This window comes from Metopolophium dirhodum, chromosome 4, assembly GCF_019925205.1.
Source record: "Metopolophium dirhodum isolate CAU chromosome 4, ASM1992520v1, whole genome shotgun sequence".
Taxonomy (NCBI): Eukaryota; Metazoa; Arthropoda; class Insecta; order Hemiptera; family Aphididae; genus Metopolophium; species Metopolophium dirhodum.
Genome location: NC_083563.1, coordinates 39,864,502 through 39,886,687, shown reverse-complemented (window position 1 = coordinate 39,886,687; position 22,186 = coordinate 39,864,502). Strand labels below are relative to the sequence as shown.

At 30.5% G+C, this 22,186-nt stretch overlaps 2 protein-coding genes and 2 pseudogenes across 6 annotated transcripts in view; 2 read left to right on the top strand and 2 right to left on the bottom strand.

The window, feature by feature from the left end:
• The window catches only part of LOC132943737 (small conductance calcium-activated potassium channel protein-like), a 260,695-nt gene that overhangs the window by 179,630 nt on the left and 58,879 nt on the right, over window positions 1-22,186 (bottom strand). The gene's annotated exons all lie outside the window — the stretch shown is intronic.
• Window positions 14,676-15,727, top strand: LOC132943871 (uncharacterized; annotated as a pseudogene).
• Window positions 15,792-16,821, bottom strand: LOC132943988 (uncharacterized; annotated as a pseudogene).
• On the top strand, window positions 20,221-22,185 carry LOC132943657 (uncharacterized). Its single transcript, XM_061012678.1, has one exon. It carries the CDS (start codon window positions 20,221-20,223, stop codon window positions 22,183-22,185), a length of 1,965 nt encoding a protein of 654 aa, XP_060868661.1.

Below are 22,186 nucleotides of genomic sequence, written 5' to 3'. Positions count from 1 at the left end.
ATACACTTTATTCTTAAAATTTAATTTTTTTTATTTTACACAATATTGAGTTCACAGTCCATAGATAAGTTTAATCTATTATATTAATTAATTACATATCTGTAATTGGAATATAGTTATATCAGAATCTATAGATTCATAAAGAAAATTTGAGGAATACTATGTTTGGGGGGATTGGACCTCTTGCCCTCCCCCCCCCCATCTCACCAAAGATCCGTCCTTGTTTCTAACCGGATTTGTCCTGTCTGCAATACATTATTTTTCTAAATGTTTTTGAAATATTACTTTTAATGTACTCTGTATAAAAGAGAGCCAGAATTATTATGTTGGTAGACATTTTTGCTTAATTTGAACTCAGTATAAGAAAATTAAAATACTTTTTTTGTGTTTCTTAAAAAACAGCGATATACTTATTTTAATTCCAATCTCAAAAGATCCAGGAGAATAAATATTTATTATTTTAACACGATTTTGAATTAAACTTATCGAAATTGTTGAAAAATATTGTTATAATACAATTTAATTTTACCCATTACAGTAAATCTATTACCTATTTAATATTTATCACCCCTTTTAAGATATTCATATTTTTATTGCATTTTTTATTTTATTACAAACATGAGAAATAGTATTATGACCTTGTAAAAAAAAAAAAATAATTATTATTATAGTTTATATATATAAAAACATAGTTTGAACTATATTATTGTCAACAATTTGGTTTCGTGGCTTTATTCTATGTGTAGGTACAGACTAGCGACCACGTAAACACTAACATGGAAGGGAGGTGATAATAACATTTGACAATCATGACTTGCTGTGTTATAGACCCCAAAAATATAGCACACGTCGATGTGCGCTGACCGTGTAGCCGTGCAGAGATAGGTATAGGTATACATAATAATATTATGTAGTAGAAATACATGCAATCTTGATAAGTCGAATACAGGCAACCCAAAACTTAATTTAACGCGGTGAAATGGTTGCGCAGACAAGGGGGGTGGATAACGTTTTAAAAGGTGTCAACACTAAATGAGAAAATTATACGCGTACGATTAAAAGTAAATATTCCGAGGACGGGGTCACGGAAATTCCCATGTCCACCGTCGGAGATAAGAAAACGGCCTGCAGGAGTGAAAAATAATCCACACACAAACAACACTGCTGCTGTCGAGTTATAACGACATTTATTTTTTCCCATATTGGTATCGTGCGTTTAAAATTATCTGAAAAGTAAATCTTTGGAGAGAAATTCTGAAGGCTTCCGGAGCCGATGTGTGTTTAGTATAAAAACTTGCCTCACAGAAAAACTCGTACCTCGTGAAATAATCATGTCTATATTTTTCATTTATTTAAAGATGACGATTTTAGTGAGGTTAAATATATGTATATGCCAAATTTCTGAGTATGTTTTTTTTTTTGAAATACAATCGACCAGGTAGGTATAATAGCGTTATTTAAAATTGAATTCAACACTCAGCAGTTCAATGCAAACTGAATTAAGTTTTCCCTTTCAAATAAAAATCATGTTCGAAATCCAACAATTTTTACGAGACGTGATTGGTTTTCATGTAGTCATTTTTTGATCGTTGAAATGATTTGATTTTTTTTTTCGGTAGGTACCTACGGATTATTGTATAACACGGCCGCCAAGCCACGTACCACGTAACCAGAAATTTCCTGACGGCATGCCCTTTAATAAAATAATCCGACACCCAAAACAGTTCATATCGTTGTATTTGAGATATAACAGTAGGTAGGTACAACACAGTTCTACTGTAAGTCGCCGTAAGTTTTAATGAGCGTTTCGTTTAGATTTTAGATTCTGAGTGAAACGATGAATGTATTGATTTTACAATGATGTGTGTTTTTTTTTTTATTTTTTTTTTTATTTTTTTTTTTTATTTTTTTATTTTTGTGTCTGTGTACACGATAAGTAGTCGAAATAATGCTTCGATTTTCGACTTCAGTATCTTGTTCGATGGGAAAGTGAATATCGTTGGTGCATTGGGGAGGTCAAAATTTTAATTTCCCAGTAGTTTTCAAAAGCGATGTGAAAAACAAAAGAAAAATTAAGGAAAAACGGGAATTTTTACGCAAAATCGATTTTGGTTATTGGTGTAACTCTAAAACAAATGACCGTAGATGCATGAAATTTTCACTGGTTGTTTATATTTGCATTTTCTATACACAATACAATTTTGAAAATAATTTGACTTTTTTTGAACTGTTTACGGACATTGTCAGTTTTCAGTTTTTTTAAATTTTTTTTCTATAAATATCAATAAAATTTTATTTGTTGGGTAAAAAAGCTTGAAAATTTAATAGAAGGCTCCTAGGTTATTGTTTCAAAGGCAGATGAAAAAAATTAAAAATCCTTAGTCACAGTTTTTTTTTATACACGTTTAAAGTTCAAATCTTGAAAAAATACGGAAAAATCACGAAAATTTGCAAATTATTTTGAGTTAGAAATTCATAAAAAATTTTCTTTTTAAATCTAAGATTTTAAAATCTAATACAAGATTCCTCATAAGTTTGTCTAACTTTATCAAAAAAAAAATTTCTACAAGAAAGTCAAATTAAATTTTTATGAGCGTTTTAAATTCATATTTTTACAACATTAGATATTCACTCGATTTCTCATGTACCGATTTCCTTATTTTCTTGTAATTCAAAAACGAATAACTGTAGATACATGAAAATTTCACTGAATGTTTATATTAGCATTTCCTATACACCATACAATTTTGAAAATATTTTGACACTTTTTGAGCTGTTTACGGGCATTTTCAGTTTTCAATTTTTTTAGTTTTTTTTTCTATAAATATCAATAAAGTTTTATCTGTTGGGCCAAAAAGTGTAAAAATTTAATACAAGACTCCTGATATATTTTTACAATAGCAGTTGAAAAATATTGAAAATACATAGGCACAGTTTTTTTTTATAAGCATTTAAAGATCAAATTTGGACAGAATTTATCAAATTTATAATTTAATAATTATTTTGTATTTAAAAATTTATAAAATGTTCAACTTTTATAGCTAAGGATTGAAAATTGAAAACAAGGCTCCACGTAAATAGGTTATTTATAAATTACTTTATTCACAATAATATCATCAAATATACTTGGTAATATCATAGGCTGACTGACCGTTTTCGCTCAGAATCGTTTTTCTTATACAATGATATTATATCATTGAATTCAAATTTAACACCATCCATTACAGTGACCCACTTGTAACCTACTGTACAGCAGAGCGACATCCACTTATCCACCTTTTTATTATTTATATTACATAATGTAAAAATCGAATAAATTACGCACAAAATATCTTATTCGGTTTCGTCTTAAACGTCAATAACTTACTGATCATGTGTACATGGTATGAATCATGATTAAACAAGCGTAACGAGTTATTTGTAGAATTTGGGACGGTTGTAGAACAGGCGGGAACAATTAATCTTCTTCCAACTCGTCGGTTTCGAAGTCAGTCGGTTAGCAATAAAACTGACAGTATTTCTTTTCAGTTGTAGTTTAGTTCCGATCCTCTAGACTTTTTTGTTTGCTTATTTATATTGTTTTTTGCTAACGCAATAAATGCGTATAGCTGATTGGATTGAGAATGATACGAAAAAAAAAAAAATGAGAAACAGAGATAATAAATTGTACTGTATGTCAGGGTTTCGTTTCACAATCGGTCAGTGAATATGTCTGAAAAATACATAAAATCAGAAATTGCATTTATAAGGTGTTGAATATAATAAATGTATTGATTTCAAAAAATATATTTCGTGATACTATTATACCGATTTATGAGAGTTAATCTTGTTCAATTTGATTTCAAAAGTCGAAATAGTCGTTCACGCTTATTCTTACTTGATTATTTGTATTTTTTGTTCCGAGTAAATTTACGGACGTTCATTGTTTTACAATAACTTATATTATTCTAGTTTTATCTTTTTTATTTTTTTGCTTATTTTCCAGTAGAAGCAGTACTCAAAAAGTTTCGTTGACGTTATCTATCGTAATATGTTAATTTAATGATATATTAAAGTGTAGATAGTACTTTCAAGATTTCATTTCTTGATCTCAATGCATAGAAAATCTTCCGAAACAAGTGTGTTTAAAACTTTTAAAGGAATAGTGTGATTTTTAACGAATTCGATGATTACCAATTGCTATCAAATCGAATACCTATAATTTTATAATGCACTACGATCTTGAAATGTATTGAGTGGAGCCAAATGAGCCCTATACCAGGTCTCTGCAATACACCGTCAAACTTTCTTAGAATTGGGTTTCCACGATTTATTATATTCTTAGTTTTACAATAATGAGCTCTTATAAATATTTTGTACTTAAGCTATAACCAAATAAAAATATAATACGTGTTTTATGTTACGTTAGATGATGTGTGACGAGTTGCATATAAATCACACTACTCCTCCCACCAAGTTTACTATATTCACCCTGGGAGGTTTGGGGGGCTGAGGCTCCGTAGGACCTTGAATTGAGTGACAGAAGCCGGTACTTATCATAATTCAACAAAATAATTTACTAAAACCTTAACCCATATAGTACCTATACTGTTGTACCTGAATATACGCTGTTCCCGAATATACCCTCAACCATTATTTTATCAGACAATCTTTTTTGATGAATCATAAATATAGCCAATCATGAATTGTTTCACAAACAATACAATTTTCTTTGAATTAGTTAAAGTAAATATCACAGATAGAATGAAAGCAGTAGTCTGTACAAATACGGAAAACCCGTGTTATCAACAGTGCCACTGACTGTAAGTGTGGAATTTAAAAATAATGAGGGTACCTGCAATGCAGCAGTACATAAAAAATGTAATTAAAAATGTCATTATAATTCAGATTGAAGAATCAAATAAATTGGATTAATTAAATTTAATATATCCATTTTAATACAATTGTCTTAAGATCACGTAGGACCTGGTATTAGGCGTTATTAAAATTATAAATTATAAGTTGCACATAACTTGCCTCAAAATTAAAATATCAAATAAAAATCCCACGATTGTTGCTGTATAATATTATTTATGGGGGACGTGAGTGGCCGAGCGGACTTAGACGTCGGTTGTGACGCACATCGGCGCTGGTTCAAACCTCGGTTCACGGGCGGCGTTTTTCTTTGGGCAAGTCACGGTGTCCGGGGAACAAGTGCCGCCATCCCCCACCCGGGCATGGCAGATACCTACCCACACAGCATTTGGGAAATTACAATATTTTAGAGTGCTTGAATAATGAATATTTGACTAATTATATCGTATAAATATTTTTTTCTCATGACAACAAAATATTGGACTATATGATTGCACAAAAATGTTGACTTAATATTTTTATAATGTTCCCATGAAAATGTTTTTTGAAAAAATATGATTAAAATATTTTTCAAATGTAAACTTCTTGACCAAAAAATATAAATAAAATATTTCCTTATTATTTACGCAACTTTTTCAAATATTTTGATAACAATATTGTTTTCTGAAAAAATTTTTACCATAGTTGGGAAATATTAAAATGCTGTGTGGGTACGGATGCCCACTTGAAAATCTGCCAAAGCTACACACACGTGTTTACCAACCAACGGTATCCTCCCCTACAAACAAACAAACAAACATCTAATGACCATAGTTATCGGGCTTAATGATCAATTATAAAAAAAAATTATTTATTTCAAATTAGATATAATAAGTCAATTCACTTTAATATTAAAAATAACAGAGTAGAATGGATTTTTGCGGTGTTATGCGGTAATAAGACGGAGTTCATATGCGTGTACGACGTCGCGAAGTGTTATTAATAATATTGATCTTCTTGAAAATGTAGTTTTGAATCGCATAATAATTTGAAAAATAATTGCAAAACTGTCGATATATAAAATACTTGTCCTAAAATATTATAAGTAACTATGTGTAAATTATTATGTCTTCATAAAAAATGTATTACACGCATAAAAAAAGTGTACTCACAATTTTATACTGTGTACTCGAAATCCTTATATCATAATATATTCACCTATGGTCTTTTAGAAACAAAAAAAATATAGTAAACCGTGTATAGTTCATTGGCTTGACAATGTTTAGTATGATCATAATGGTGGTGTGTTGGAAAATAAACGTGTGGCCGTGTAGGTATAAATACCTTACGAAATATTTTACCATCTAAAAATCTTTATCTCCACGCTCAAAGATTATTAAGTCTAATATTTTATACTTTAAAAATAACATAAATATGTCAAATATATTTCGGAACAATTTGTATATTTTAGATTCTAAGCGAACCGATGAATGTATTGAATTTACGTTTATGTGTTTTTTTTCTGTCATCAACATTTAGGGTAGTTAAAATGCTCCAATTTTTGACATCAGCATTTTTTCTGGTAAAATCTTAGATAGAATATTTTTTCTGATAGAAAAGTGAATCTAGTTGGTGCAATCAGGGGGTAAAAATTTCCAGTAGGTTTTGAAAGAGGCAGGAAAACAAAAAAATGTTAACAAAATATTTATATTAGCATGTCTTGCCATTTTCCATATGAAATGGTAACATTTTCGAAATATTTTGATAATTGAAATATTTTGAGCTATTTATATTTATAGATTTTAGCTATTAGCTAAGTACTAGCTTTTAGCTATTTATAGATTGAAAAATTTCAAATTTTGTAAATATTATTTAAAATTATTATCGATAAAAACTTTTTTACTTAGTTAAAAGCTTGAAAGTTTAATGCAAAGGTCCTCATAAGTTTGTTTAATAGCAATTCAAAAATATTAAAGATACATAGGCACGATTATTTTTTATATGCATTTAAAGTTTCAATTTTGACAAAATTCATCAAAATCCCGAACACTTTGCAAATTATTTTTGAGTTAGAAATGAATATAAAAATGTTAATTTTTATAGCTAGCATTAGAAATTTTAATAATTATGACCAACAAGTTTTTTTTTATCATAAAAAAAAGTTGATCAGACGGTATTATTCATTTTTGATGAGCATATGATTTTAAATGTATTACGATATTGGATATTCACCGAAAAACTAATGAATTTCCCTCTATGGATTTTTGAAATTTTGTTGTTATTTAAAAACGAACAACTGTCAACACTGGAAATGGTCACTTAATTTTTATAAGAATTATTTATAGGAAATGCAATGTTTTTGCTCAAAATATATTTTATTTATTCAAATATAACACATCCATTACAATGACATACTCAACAACTACTGTACAGTAGAGCAGCGCCGACTTGTAAATCTTTTTTAATTTTTATAATATCGTAGGTATATAAATTGCTTGGGTTTGAATCTTCATGATCATTTTTTTTAAATGTAATACATTTAGTATGTACCAACTACATCGATATCTTTATACGTGCTGATTCACACCTTTCTCCACCTCTCTTAGAAGAGTATAAAACAATAATATTGACACAATGGAACATTGAATGTAATATATTAATAACAAAACTCCAAAACATTGGATGATAATAATATAATGGTTCTAAAAGGATTATTGTAAAATGTCAAACTAAAATGGCTAAATATTTTTAACCACTGAAAATATCTACTCGTAGGCACTTAATATATGTATTATAAAAGTGCACAGTAAATTCTGACAAGGTGAAAACATCGATTAATACAATATACGAATAAAAACTTTAAATTGTGAAATGACGTTCAATAAAATATTATTATACCTCTACAGTCTACATGAAATATTTATATCCTCTTAAGGCGGGTTTCCACTATACACGTATGCCGTGTACACGAAAAATTTTCATCTATGTCCAACAACACGGTATCGTGGTTAATCATATGGTTACTTAACCTAACCAACCGATCACAACAAAGGATTTGTATGCACGTACACGCGTACGTGTATAGTGGAAACCTGCCTTTAGGTAGGTAGTGCTTATAGGGAGAAAAAATGTTTAATTTTAAATGGTCTTGACATGGCATATTGTCACGATCGTGAATCTTTAACCCGCATATACCCACAGCATACATGATATCTTCAATTAACGCGTACACGTTGTGTTACTGATATACACGCATAACTACGTTTTTTTAAATTCGAGATTTGTATACACCGCGGTATGTCATCCCAGCGTATACTCTCCAATGAGCCACAGAGTATCTGATAATGTCTAACGTAAAAATGATAACATTTTTTTGTTGAATCGTATCCAGTGGAATATAAGAACGAGGGAAAATGAATGGGTTGGTCGAAGAAACTTTTATAAAAACATTTTTTTTTTTTTTTAATGTAGGCGCACAACTTATAGGTATATCAATAGTTTACGATTTCGTTGTTGAACACTTAAGACCGTCTTTTGTGGAAAAATTGTATGACGACTTATTTTTATAGTGTATTGGGGCTAGGCTGTTCATAAAAATGTTATATAAATAAATATAATAATATTATGTATTTAACAATATAATATATAATTTGTAAGAATGTTAAATGTTACACAATAAATCGATTAAAATAACATCCAAATTCAAAATATCTAATTAATTTATACAATACGATTTACTAATGATATTAGATTCTGAGTGAAACGATGAATGTATTGATTTTACAATGATGTGTGTTTTTTTTTTTATTTTTTTTTTATTTTTTTTTTTATTTTTGTGTCTGTGTACACGATAAGTAGTCGAAATAATGCTTCGATTTTCGACTTCAGTATCTTGTTCGATGGGAAAGTGAATATCGTTGGTGCATTGGGGAGGTCAAAATTTTAATTTCCCAGTAGTTTTCAAAAGCGATGTGAAAAACAAAAGAAAAATTAAGGAAAAACGGGAATTTTTACGCAAAATCGATTTTGGTTATTGGTGTAACTCTAAAACAAATGACCGTAGATGCATGAAATTTTCACTGGTTGTTTATATTTGCATTTTCTATACACAATACAATTTTGAAAATAATTTGACTTTTTTTGAACTGTTTACGGACATTGTCAGTTTTCAGTTTTTTTAAATTTTTTTTCTATAAATATCAATAAAATTTTATTTGTTGGGTAAAAAAGCTTGAAAATTTAATAGAAGGCTCCTAGGTTATTGTTTCAAAGGCAGATGAAAAAAATTAAAAATCCTTAGTCACAGTTTTTTTTTATACACGTTTAAAGTTCAAATCTTGAAAAAATACGGAAAAATCACGAAAATTTGCAAATTATTTTGAGTTAGAAATTCATAAAAAATTTTCTTTTTAAATCTAAGATTTTAAAATCTAATACAAGATTCCTCATAAGTTTGTCTAACTTTATCAAAAAAAAAATTTCTACAAGAAAGTCAAATTAAATTTTTATGAGCGTTTTAAATTCATATTTTTACAACATTAGATATTCACTCGATTTCTCATGTACCGATTTCCTTATTTTCTTGTAATTCAAAAACGAATAACTGTAGATACATGAAAATTTCACTGAATGTTTATATTAGCATTTCCTATACACCATACAATTTTGAAAATATTTTGACACTTTTTGAGCTGTTTACGGGCATTTTCAGTTTTCAATTTTTTTAGTTTTTTTTTCTATAAATATCAATAAAGTTTTATCTGTTGGGCCAAAAAGTGTAAAAATTTAATACAAGACTCCTGATATATTTTTACAATAGCAGTTGAAAAATATTGAAAATACATAGGCACAGTTTTTTTTTATAAGCATTTAAAGATCAAATTTGGACAGAATTTATCAAAATCTCGAAAATTATCAACCATTGTAATTAATAAATTATAAAATGTTCAGTTTTTATAGCTAAGGATTGAAAATTTAAAACAAGATTCCATGTAAATAGATAATTCGGTTACCAAAAAATCTAAAAAATACACAAGCACAGTTTATTTGTATAGTCATTTTAAGTTCAAATTTGGACGAAATTACATAAAAACCTAGAATAACTATTTTAGTTATTTTGTTGTGATTGTATAATATTATTCGTGGGCACTTGAAACTTCTAATTTGTAATATTTTCATCGATATATTATGATGATAGTATCACGGTTTGTTGTTGATGTATAACGCGTTATATGTACCTAATGGATATTGTGATATGATTAATTTGGAATTTATTATAGGTCAATTTTTTTTTTAATACCATAGATAAGTGTATAATATGTCTTATACCTAGACTGACATATCGTCTCCACTCAGAATCGTTTTTCTTATACAATGATATATCATTGAATTCAAATTTAATACCATCCATTATACAGTGACCCACTTGTAACCTACAGTACAGCAGAGCGACATCCACTTGCCCACCTTTTATTTTCTATGTTTCTTTTTTAGGACAGACCAAAATCTGTGCTACATATCACCAAAATAATAAACCTCTCCCTCGCTGTATGAGGCAGACAAATCTAGACACCTCCTGTGCCTACTATGATTGACTATGTAAACAAATTACAAATTTCTTTTTCTTTATTTTTAATCTTATATTTTTTTTATTGGTCCTTAAGCCCGGTATCTATGGCCATTAGCTGTTTGTAGGGTTGTATTGTGGTGGTGTTAGGGTTTGGAACTGTGAGTATTTACAGTGTTAAAATCTTATATTATATATATTCATATGAATAGTTTCGCAAAATGTAAATACCAAATACTGTATTGTATTTTAATTGGAATTCAGCCCGTCATGTTAAATAAAATCAAATAACTAGTTATTTGTCTTAGGGTCAGTTTTACTAGTTGGATAATATTGTTGTTGCTCTTTTGATAGCTCTGTATACGTGTTTTCTGAATAATCAAATGAGATGCGTGTTATGAAGCGATGTGATAATGCGATATGACTTTCACTTTTGATTAGACTTTGTAAGTAGATATAGAGCTACGGTGGGGAATCGGCACCAAGTTCTAGGTAATTAAAATTGTTACCAATTTCTTGGTTGTAGTAGATGCTGCATGTGAATTGTGGTGTATGCATATTTGGAGTTTTTCCGGTGTTACGACTATTTTTGATAGGAAAAAAACTAGCGTGTTAATATTATAACTATCAGAATTATACGTAGAGTGGTGTAAACAATATAATAAAGCACTGTCAGATCACATTTCGGGATTTACATTATAATTTTGTTGTTGCGATGTGAAATTATAAATTTCAAATGAAAACCCCTTTTTTTACTGTACATTTTATCACATTTTTTTGACGGATAGATTTTTTGAAAATGTTTTTGTCACTAATTAAAAATAGTACTTATATTATTATTAATAACTATCATTTTCAAATAACTATCGTCCTCACATATTTAAACTTATTATCACACCTTAGCACATAAAGTAAAATATATTGAATAAATGCTCGATCAAATTTAAATTTAGATACCTACATAAAATAGTTCAAAATCCGAATATATCTGAATAATTTACAGAAAAAAAAGTTGGTCGTCTTTTGGAAAAAAAGTTTATATCACTACTTAGGCTCTATAAAAACCTAAGTAGCAAAATTATGGTCTTTAAGAAAACTTAAAATTCCAAAAACAAAAAATTCAGTGAATGTATTATTAAAGGTTGAAATGAGAGTGAGCATGCCTGTGTGCGTGTATATATTATATTTATATTATATTTATAATATATATACATATTTAATAAATATTATTTATATAAACATATTATATTTATTGTTTTAAGGAATAAATTGTGTGATTATTAGCTTAATTTACAATGTTTGTTATAAATATATAATATATCTACATTAGTTTTAACGAATATGTATATTTTAATGAATATATAGGAATTCGCAAATATTTTAAACATTTGCAGTATTTTGTTTTTCTCAATGTAAATACCATAAATACATCAAAAAATTAATTAATTCGTTCAATAACGCCGCAGGCAGTAAAAACATCAGTTTGATATGGTGATTTTCTCTTAAATTGTACGATAAAATTATTTTTAAATTAAATACATTCGAATGCTTATTAACATAGTTTCTTGCTAAATATGTCCATACATTATAGCTAAGGCATCATAGTATATTGAATACGATAGTTGCTCAGCCTTAAAACATGTTTTGTTATACTCTGTTAATTCAAAATTGCTGTGACTTTGATCATTTGATATAAAATTTCATTAACTATTTTCAAATCATTGCTTTCTGTTGCTCTTGGAATGTGATAAGTATAAGTTTCAAATAAAGCTGCACTTCGTCTTTCACATTCCATCAAGTGAATATTTCTATTCACTTCAACGTTAAAGTATATTTTCTAAGAAAAGCATTGTAAAATGATTTATACGAGCTTCTATAAGTTTATTATTTTTGTTTTATGTGTCTGTTCTGTACAAGTCATTATAATATATTAATATGGTTTAATTGATATCCTATCAATTACATATTACGTACATTTGACTTTATGATTGTTTACTACCTAAGTGATTGTCATCATCGAATTATTCTAATTATATTATCGGTGTCAACTCAAACGACTCAACAGTAAATCAAAATTCAAAGTATTAATGTTTTCGTGACTGAACTATAAATTACAAAACCAAGTTTTTTCATGGTGGTTTATGATATAATATATAAATACCTACTTACTATACCTAAAAATATATAACATAATATAACTTATTATAAACTATGGTTGTTTTGACTATGGATTTGCGTATATTTTGCGAAATATATAAAAGCATAATATTACCATAATATGGTAATAAATACAACAGGTATACATATAGCATGCACTTTCATTTATAAGAATGAGAAAAATTATAATTATAAAGTATAAACATATTTTTGCTTAATATTACTATCAATAATTATCATACAAGTGTTCATAATTATTGCAAAGTATTGCATTTTTAGATTATGGATTTACAAAAATTGACTGAAAAAAAATACAAAATTAATTAATTTCAAATTTAATTTATTATAACGTCTTAACAATTTATTTTTTTTTTGAGGGGGGGGGGGGGGGGGGGGGGGGTGGAGTTTCCGAGCGGACTACGGCGTTGGTTCCGACGCGTACCGCCGCCGGCTCGAATCTCGACAACTGTCTAGAGTGTGATCCCCCGACCGGACATGGCAGAAACCTACGGGTGCCCAATCGGAATTTTGCCAAACCTAAAAAACACACGTGTTTCCACCAACCGTTCCAACCGTTTCCCTCCCTACAAACAACAAAAAACAGCTAATGATCATAGTTGCCGGGGTTAAGCTCAGTAATAAAAACTAAAAAAATTTTTTTTTTCTTACACTCTTACAATGTTACCAAAATGACAGGATTTTTTTTATTAAACAACGTTTTTCAGATTTGACGGGTTTGTTGGTTTTTATTTGTTGAATACAAAAAAATCGTTTTTAAACACAATGTTTTTAGTTCATATATTTTATAAATCGACAATTAATTATTTGTTTACCAATTTTGGTGGGTACAATTAATATATTAATCTAATTCGATGTTTTCCCTTTCATTATTTTAAACAAGCGATATGATAAAATATTTTTAAAGCAGAAATCTTCAATTACAACTATTTGTTTGATATAGGGTGATGATGTATTTCTTCGTGTATTTTCGTTGGAACTCTCATTATTTTCACAAGTTTTTAATATCAGAGATGTTTACATTATAATTTCTAATTATTAGTAGTGTGAGTGTGTTTTGTAATAAATAAAACAACATATCACTTATAATACATTTTTTTTTTCATACATTTTAAACTTGTTATTACGTACTTGTATATTTACATATATGTTATTATTCAAGTCAAAACGTATATTAATGTACAGAAAATAAATACTAGACTCTAAATTGAATTTCACGTAGTGAGTATCTACATACGTACATAAAATATACTTATTTCATTATAATCATTAATTAACTTTTAAACTTTATCTACAATAACAAGACTCAGTTAATATTTCACACGACTGGTTAAAACCTAGTCCTTTAATTACACTCATATTCCAGAGAATTATATCATACAAATATTATAGACCTTATTACCTACAAAAATAAGGTATCACACAGATAATATTAATAATACCTAATACACAACTATATTAAAAATGAACAAATTTAAGAGATCGTAAGATACTGGCTAAATGTGTATAGATGATTTTACCTAGATTAAGACCTTTTCGTTAAGACGAAATGAATAAATAATTTTAGTTTTAAGTACCTACCATAATCCAAGAATATAATACTTTAATATGTTAACTATTTCTACGGTTTTTATTACTTGTATAGTTATATGAATGCCATTAAGTAATTATTAATTTATAACCATCATAGAGACAATATGATGAAAGTGATAATTCATTTTTGAAAAATTAATCACCATAACGGTCAATATCGAAGAATATAATTTTACACGGAAAACAAATTATCTCATATCTTGTAACAATATGTATAATATTTTCTGACATGTTTTCATCACACAATAAACAGTTTAAGACGTTTAAGTGCATAAGCACGACGCCAAAGTTCCGAGAACCATGTTAGGTTAGGTTCCATATATTATTTTATAATATTATGTATCTAAAATTATTATTTTCAATTGATTCTACTACCTAGGGATTAGTATCTTAGACGCTCATATGACTTTTGCATAAAATCTATAGTTACAGTCGTTAAATGGTGATTTGTGCTCTTTAAAGGCGGGTTCCCACGGCGCGTGGCTCGGCGAGCCACGAGTAAAATTCGCTGGCTTGGTAAACTACACGCGCCGTGGGAACGCTCTTGCGCGTCTAGGCGCGGTATAGCTCGGCCATGCTCGCGTCTATCCGAAAATTGTCGGTCCGATGTGTCCGCGCCAAAGTAAACGAGCCGCGCATTTAGACAGCGTTCCCACAGGCGTGCGGTTCGGAGAGCCATTGATAGTTGTACCTATACGTTTTTTGGTGTTTTTTATTTTTTAATCAATATTAATATTTACTATGACGGAATGGTCAAATGATGAGGTAATAGAGTTTTTGCAACTATATGAAGGATATCCACAAATTTGGAACCCACGCCATCCGGGTCATAAAAATAGGAACATAGTTCACGATGCGTGGAAAGAAATAGAAAACAAATTAAGGTTAGATTAATTTTGATTTTTTATAATATTTTTAAATATTGATTTTTGTATTTTTGTAATTTTAGTGTCAAAACTGATATTACAGAAATAAAAAAAAAAAAGATTCTCTTATGGCTACTTATAGAAAATTGTTAAACAAAGTTAAAGCAAGCAAGGGTACTGGGAGTGGTACCAAAGACGTTATTCAGCCCGACTGGTTTGCCTACAATGCAATGTAAATGTAAATGAATACAAACAAGACATTGCAATGATGGAGATTGACAATCTTATGTTTCGGTTAAAACATTCAGATAACCAAATGGTACAGCCTCAACCACCCTATAATCAATTTCCAAGTACCAATATCCCGACATATTATCCTCAACAGTTACAACATGATAATTATTCAACAGCATCATCATCATCATCATCTATTCAGCCACTACCATCACCAGAGTACATATTATCTTCTACGCCATCTACATATTACCATCAACATTTTCAACAATTGCAAAAACCAACACCAACAACATTACAATACAGTAATGTAAGAGAAAAAAATTGTTGACTGTTGATCAAGATACTAATTTTGGTTCATCCTACTAAAATAAGCATATTATAACATGCAATTTAGTAGGTATGTAGGTACTAAATATTGTTTTATACATAAAAGATATTAATTTTTTTTTATTAAAATGCTTATAATACATTCTGTATTATTATTTATTAATTTTAAATATTATTAAGAAAAAAAGTGTTTATCATTCTAATGAAAGATATGTTTTAAAATATAAATACTTTACCATGATTTCATTTTTCAACTCCTGATTTAACGCCTTACAAACATCTTGAATACACCTGGAAACAGTTTAACTCGAACAAGTATGACAAGCTCTTAAAGCTATCTCCTGTGGCTAAGAACCTTAAGGTAACAGCTAGCCTTTCCTGAACCGAAATACACTTTCTCATATTTGTATCAGTTTTACATATGGTTGGACCAATTTTTTGAATAAGATATTCAAAGTCTGTGGCAGACATTCTACAGAAGTTTTGAAACTTGTTAGATGGTCCTCGTTTTAAATCTTCTAACAGATCCGTTGCATTGTACCTATATTGTAGTTGTAGTATAATATATTATTAATAATGTTAAGTACAACTATAGTATAATATTATTTTATTTTTTAATTTAGTATTTTCTGTCAAAAACTTGTTAACTATAAAAAAACTAGCTTGTAATAAATTATAAACTGTTATGTTCTTGTATGTACTTACATTTAAAGTTAAAACTGTTAAAAAAAGGTAGTCAGTAAAAACTAAATATAAGCAAATTAAACTAAAATTAAATTTAAAAAACCTAAAATTAAATATTAATTTACATAAGCATACTTACCTAGCACGGCTTTTGTAAACTTCATGCATCCAATTCCTTCTTTCCTTGCAGGATTTCGTTTTTCTTTTTCAACTAATTTTTCTTTTAAATAATCACCGCCTACAATTACAATATATCTAGTACCTACGTTGCTGCACAAGCAGCAATTTCCGTGTTATCCAAAGAACGACTCATTTTGAACTGAGACTTTTGGCCTTTAAATAATTTTGTAGGAACTCTGATCGGCTCGGATAAGCTCGTGGCTCGCCAAGTCACGCGCCGTGGGAATGCTGTTGACATTGTAGGCTCGTGATATGCCGAGCATATGGTACAACAACCGCGTTGCGCGAAGTTCGCCGAGCCACGCGCCGTGGGAACCCGCCTTAATATATCAAGTATCTTTTATTATGATTATTATTTATCACCCCGTGTCATCAGTCATCATAGGCCATTGGGAATCAATTAAAACATTAGAAGTTATAACTATATAGACTAAGTTATTAAGAAATTTGCATATTTTTATGTTATGTCTTCATAACTTGTGAGAAAATAGAAAGAAAAAAAATACTATTATAAAAATGATTGTTTATAGAACATATTATTGTAATTTATTTTTAATTTCTAATTTTTTGATGGATTTGATTGTAGGTGATTATTTTGTACACAGGGATTCTGACAGATATTCAGGGAGTTTGATCCAAATCTGGTATCCGAGTGTACCCGAAAATCTGTCATTGTAAGTTTGACAGTAAGTTGAGTACCACAAGCCAGGAATATTGAGGGGGTCACCTTTGTTCTGTGTTCATTAGTAGATGTTGGAAAATGTATGTGTGACTAATGCAGGAACGTGTTAGAATAACCTCAAATTTTCTAGATGGGTGTATGGGAAAAGGCCAAGGAGTTACATTTTGTTTAATTTCGTGAAGTTTTGTACGTAAAGATCGCCAATTTCACCACTTTTGAATGTGTCGGATAAGAAGTACCTAGCTAATACGTTATCTTGTTTCGTTGTGACCTAAACAATTTTTGCTAAAGAATCGGTAACTGCGTTGTTTTCTGCTTGATCTGCTATCTCATTAGTTCGATACAAGAATGACCAGCATAATTGAATACTGTTTCCATTCTCAATTACATATTGCACCTTGTTTTGTACTATCATTGGTATTATACGAATTTTAAATGTTGTTCATCGCACTAAGGAATTTGAGAATATCGTATTGTAATATTATGAAAAATTCCCAATAAAACGTTTCAGGTAATGCCTAATTGATACATGGTTAACGTGCACATATGAATCGGTAATTTAATTAGAGTTAATAAAATTAAAATATAGTTTAATATTTAATGTTTTATTTTGAATATGTACTAGACATTTTTAAACGTTGTAGAAGAACACAAGATAAAACGTTATAAATCTTACCAGGTTATTGTAACAATGCATGTAAAATATAATAATGATACATAATAAAATACACGGTTATTCACCAAACAAGTCTTCCCTTCCTATTTCTTTGATAATATTTCATGTTTGTACATTTTTCAAATAATTAGAATACAATATCATTAAAGGAATATTCTGTGGCAGTACATAGTACATACTTATTTTTTAAATTAAAATTATTCTTCTTTATTGTAAATTTCTATCAGATTTTTGAAAACTTTGACGCATCAAAATTGAAAATTGAACTAGTAGTTTCTGATTTATTAAACTGTATGTATACACTGACTAATGATAATAATCCTTAATAATGGTTTTACAAAAAAATAAATACATATGTATATATATAATATTTAATTTAGTACTTATTATATACTCTGTCTAAAAAAAAAAAATGTAATGTTAATTACTATAATTTTCATTACACCATAGCCCGCATATATTCTTAACCTATTATCATGCACTTACTATAATATTATTCGTAGTACTTAAAGTTTAATAACTCAGGAAACACTCACTTGAATTTTGATACATTATACACTATACAGGTAAGCAAATCATACACGTTTTTTATGTTTTTAGCAATTTACAATAAAATGCGTGGTTTTGATTTTCAAAAAGAAGTTTGTATCATACTCTTTAACTAGCGTACACAAATATAATGTTTGCATATTTGGTCTTTAAGTATAATTTGAGTGTACCTACTGAACAATTTAAAATAAACCAGTATTTGAATAAATTCATTACTAGAGGGAAAATAGAGGTTAGCATGCCTGGCGAATCATCCTGTATAATATACGTATAATAAATTATATTATGTATATTATATTATTATATACAATACCTATACTTAATCTAAAAGTAGTGATAAAAAAATAGACTTTATTCCGTATACATGTCACGTTTGTGCTCTTGTCTTTATTATAAACGCCAATGTTTATTTATATGGATCCGAACATATTTTGTATTCTAAAAGTATGTATGGATATATATAGGTACATAGAAACCTCGGGAAACCAAAACCAACAAACGATTTCATTATTTCAACCGACTATATTACATTGTAATATAATATTATGTTACAAAGCCTGCCACGCTTAAGAAGTTCCGCCTACTGTCAATAATTCCTATCGACCCACGAAACGATGAAATTCGATATCAGACAACAATAATTGATCATGCCTATTCTCATTATTAGATACGATTATTTGCGTACGTTCTTTGATGGAACAATAATACTAACCAGAATCGTTTGCAAATGCGCTGTTGGGACTCGGTTAACTACCAGAGCGCGCCGGTTATTCCGATGTTAAAATGATCCGGTTCCGTGACACGCATGCGCAGCCCAGTGCCGGCCAACGGCCGGTTTTTCGTCGTCAATTCGTTTTATCACGGACTCTACACGTCATGCGCTACAGGAAGAAGGCGTCCGTAGTGCCGTTGTTTTTTTGTTTTTAAATCGTCACGTGTTTTACGAGTATTGTCGCCATTGCGCGGTATGACATATTAGTCAAGTTTATATTGTCTATCGTTGTATGTAGTTGACGTACCACATACGAGAGTCGTCTTTTTTCTCCTCAATAAGTGCGATCGCTGGTTCGTTGTGCCGTATCGTCGCGTTCGTTGTGCTGTAGCGTCGCGTTTGATGTGCCGCCTTATAGGTTCTTACACGCTCGAATAAACGACATTCGCGTTGTAAGAACTTTCGATCGTATTCTCGCTCTCACATTCTACATGCTCGAACAGTAAAATTGGTGTTCGCATTATAGAAAGGGGTGAGTGATCGCAAGTTATCCTCATTAATTTCAATTCACGTGTGCGATGTTAGTCGCACTGGGTCAGTAGTGTCGCCGTCGTAGATCGTCACGTTCCCCAGTCTTCCGGTGCAGATACATCGACCCCGACCAGTACAGGACAGCAACCGACCGGTACCCAGGTCAGACGTATCATACCTTATTATTGTAATAGTTTGATAACCCAATATCACGTTCCGTGATTAATTATTATTATTTTATGTTGTTATGCGATGTGATAGGACTAACATAGCATTAAGTCTACGTTGTATTTTATTAATTATTATTCAAAGGGAGAGAAATAAATTATACAGTCCACTATCATTATATCCTTATTTATATTATACTAAATTAGATAGCACCCAGCCTAATATAGTCGAGTTTTCACCCGAGTTCAAGTGAACCGGAATTCGCGACAAACATTTGGTCCTTCGGGCCGGATCGCTATCAATAAATTACTGTTAGAGTGTTAGTGTATTATTTTTGTAGGATATTATTATTTGTTTATCCTATTAGCATCCTTGTTATTTTTATTTTGTCTTGTTAGGTTGTTTTGCGTTGTTAGGTGGTTAGGTACTACATCATTTACAATGACGAGAAAAAATCAACAACAAATTAACAATGAACAAAAAAGGGTCGAGTTAACGCGCGCGCGTGCAGCACGAGACGTCGCGTTACGGTCAATTAATAAAATATTGAGCATTGCTAATGATGCCGTAATTAATTCCGAAAATCGTCCTACGTTAGAAGCTCGAATTATGTCGTTAGATCAACTTGTCATTACTTTCAATAATGAACAAAAACATATTCTGTCAGTATTTGCTGAGACCGACGAAGTAGACGAGTTTATACGAGTAGATGAGGATGTCACCGAAACAATGCAATCAATGTGTGATCAAATTAATGTGATAGTAGCAAAGTTAAAACCGAATAATTCGATAGCCACGCTGCGCAATAATAATAGGCAGACTTCTGTACAATCACTTGTCTTACCGAGAATAGAGATTCCTAAATTTGATGGAAATATCATTGAATGGTGTTCCTTCCGTGATATGTTTACTTCTTTGGTGCACGTCAACGAACATTACACGGACATTGAGCGTTTCCATTATCTGTTGTGCTATTTATTAGGTCCAGCGTTAACAATAGTAAAAGCAGTCCCACTTACAGCCGACAATTATTCTATTGCTTGGAACGCACTCAAAGATCGGTACGACAATAAACGCTTATTAGTTACTGCGCACATTGAAAAATTATTTGCATTTGCGCCGTTAACAAAGGAATCTCCGGCTTCACTTTCATTGTTCGTCAACACTTTTCGGGAAAATGTATCAGCTATACAAGCTCTTGGAGTTAGTGACTTTGCTGGTTTTTTACTATTCTACATCGGTTCACGGGTTATTGATCCCATGACACGACGATTATTCGAAGCTACTGTCGCTAAAAATCAAATACCTGACTTGAACTCATTATTAGATTTCGTATCACAACGATGTAACGTTTTGGAAAACGTTGGCAGTAGTTCTGGCATTAGTTATGTAGAAAACAATGAAAGGACCGTAGGGAAGACAACGACTAAGAAGATCCAGGGCAAGAAGTCCGAGAAGACATCGTTAGCCGCGGTCACCCCGGCCAAGACAAAAAAGTGTTTGTTTTGTGGACATCCTCATGCAATTTACAAGTGTTTTGGATTCCGAAAACAACCAGTTAGCAGTCGCCGTGATTTTGTCAATAAAAATCAATTATGTTTTGTTTGTTTGAACAGTGGACACATGAGCAATGCGTGTCCTACGTCTTTTACGTGCCGTATATGTTCGAGTAAACATAGTACATTACTACACTTGACAGATGATATTACAAAATCGAATACCGATAAGACAAATGACAACTCCGAACGAGCCACTACAAGTTGTAATGCAACACAGTTTTCGGGAGTTACACATACTGAAACCACTGTTTTGTTAGGAACTGTCGTAGTCAGGGTTCGTGACAATACAGGAGTTTTACAAGCAGTCAGGGCAGTGTTAGACAGTGGATCACAGGTGTCCGCAATGACAGTGGATTGTGTCAATCGGTTAGGTTTGACTCGAAGGAAGTGTCCTGTTGAGGTCATCGGACTTTCCCAACAACCGGTTACTACTGTCAAAGGCCAAACTAATTTTAATTTTGTTCCTGTACAAGCCGACGCTCCCGAATTTAAGGGAACCAACGTCATTGTCTTACCTCGAATTATGTCAACGATGCCTAACAGGGTTTTGCCAGCTGAGGTACGAGATCGTTATCGTCATCTTGTCTTTGCCGACCCTCAATTTGATCACCCTGCGCCAGTAGATATGTTGATTGGAGGAGACTTATATCCGTCCGTCATTCAATCTAGAGCTGACGTTATACACACCGAAGGCTTACCATCAGCGATGAATACACAATTAGGTTGGGTCATAATTGGTGCGTTACAGGATAACACACATACTCCGCTTACGTCTCTGTCAATTAGTACAACCCCTCCGATCGAAGAATTGATGCAGCGTTTTTGGACAGTAGAGGAACCCACATAGT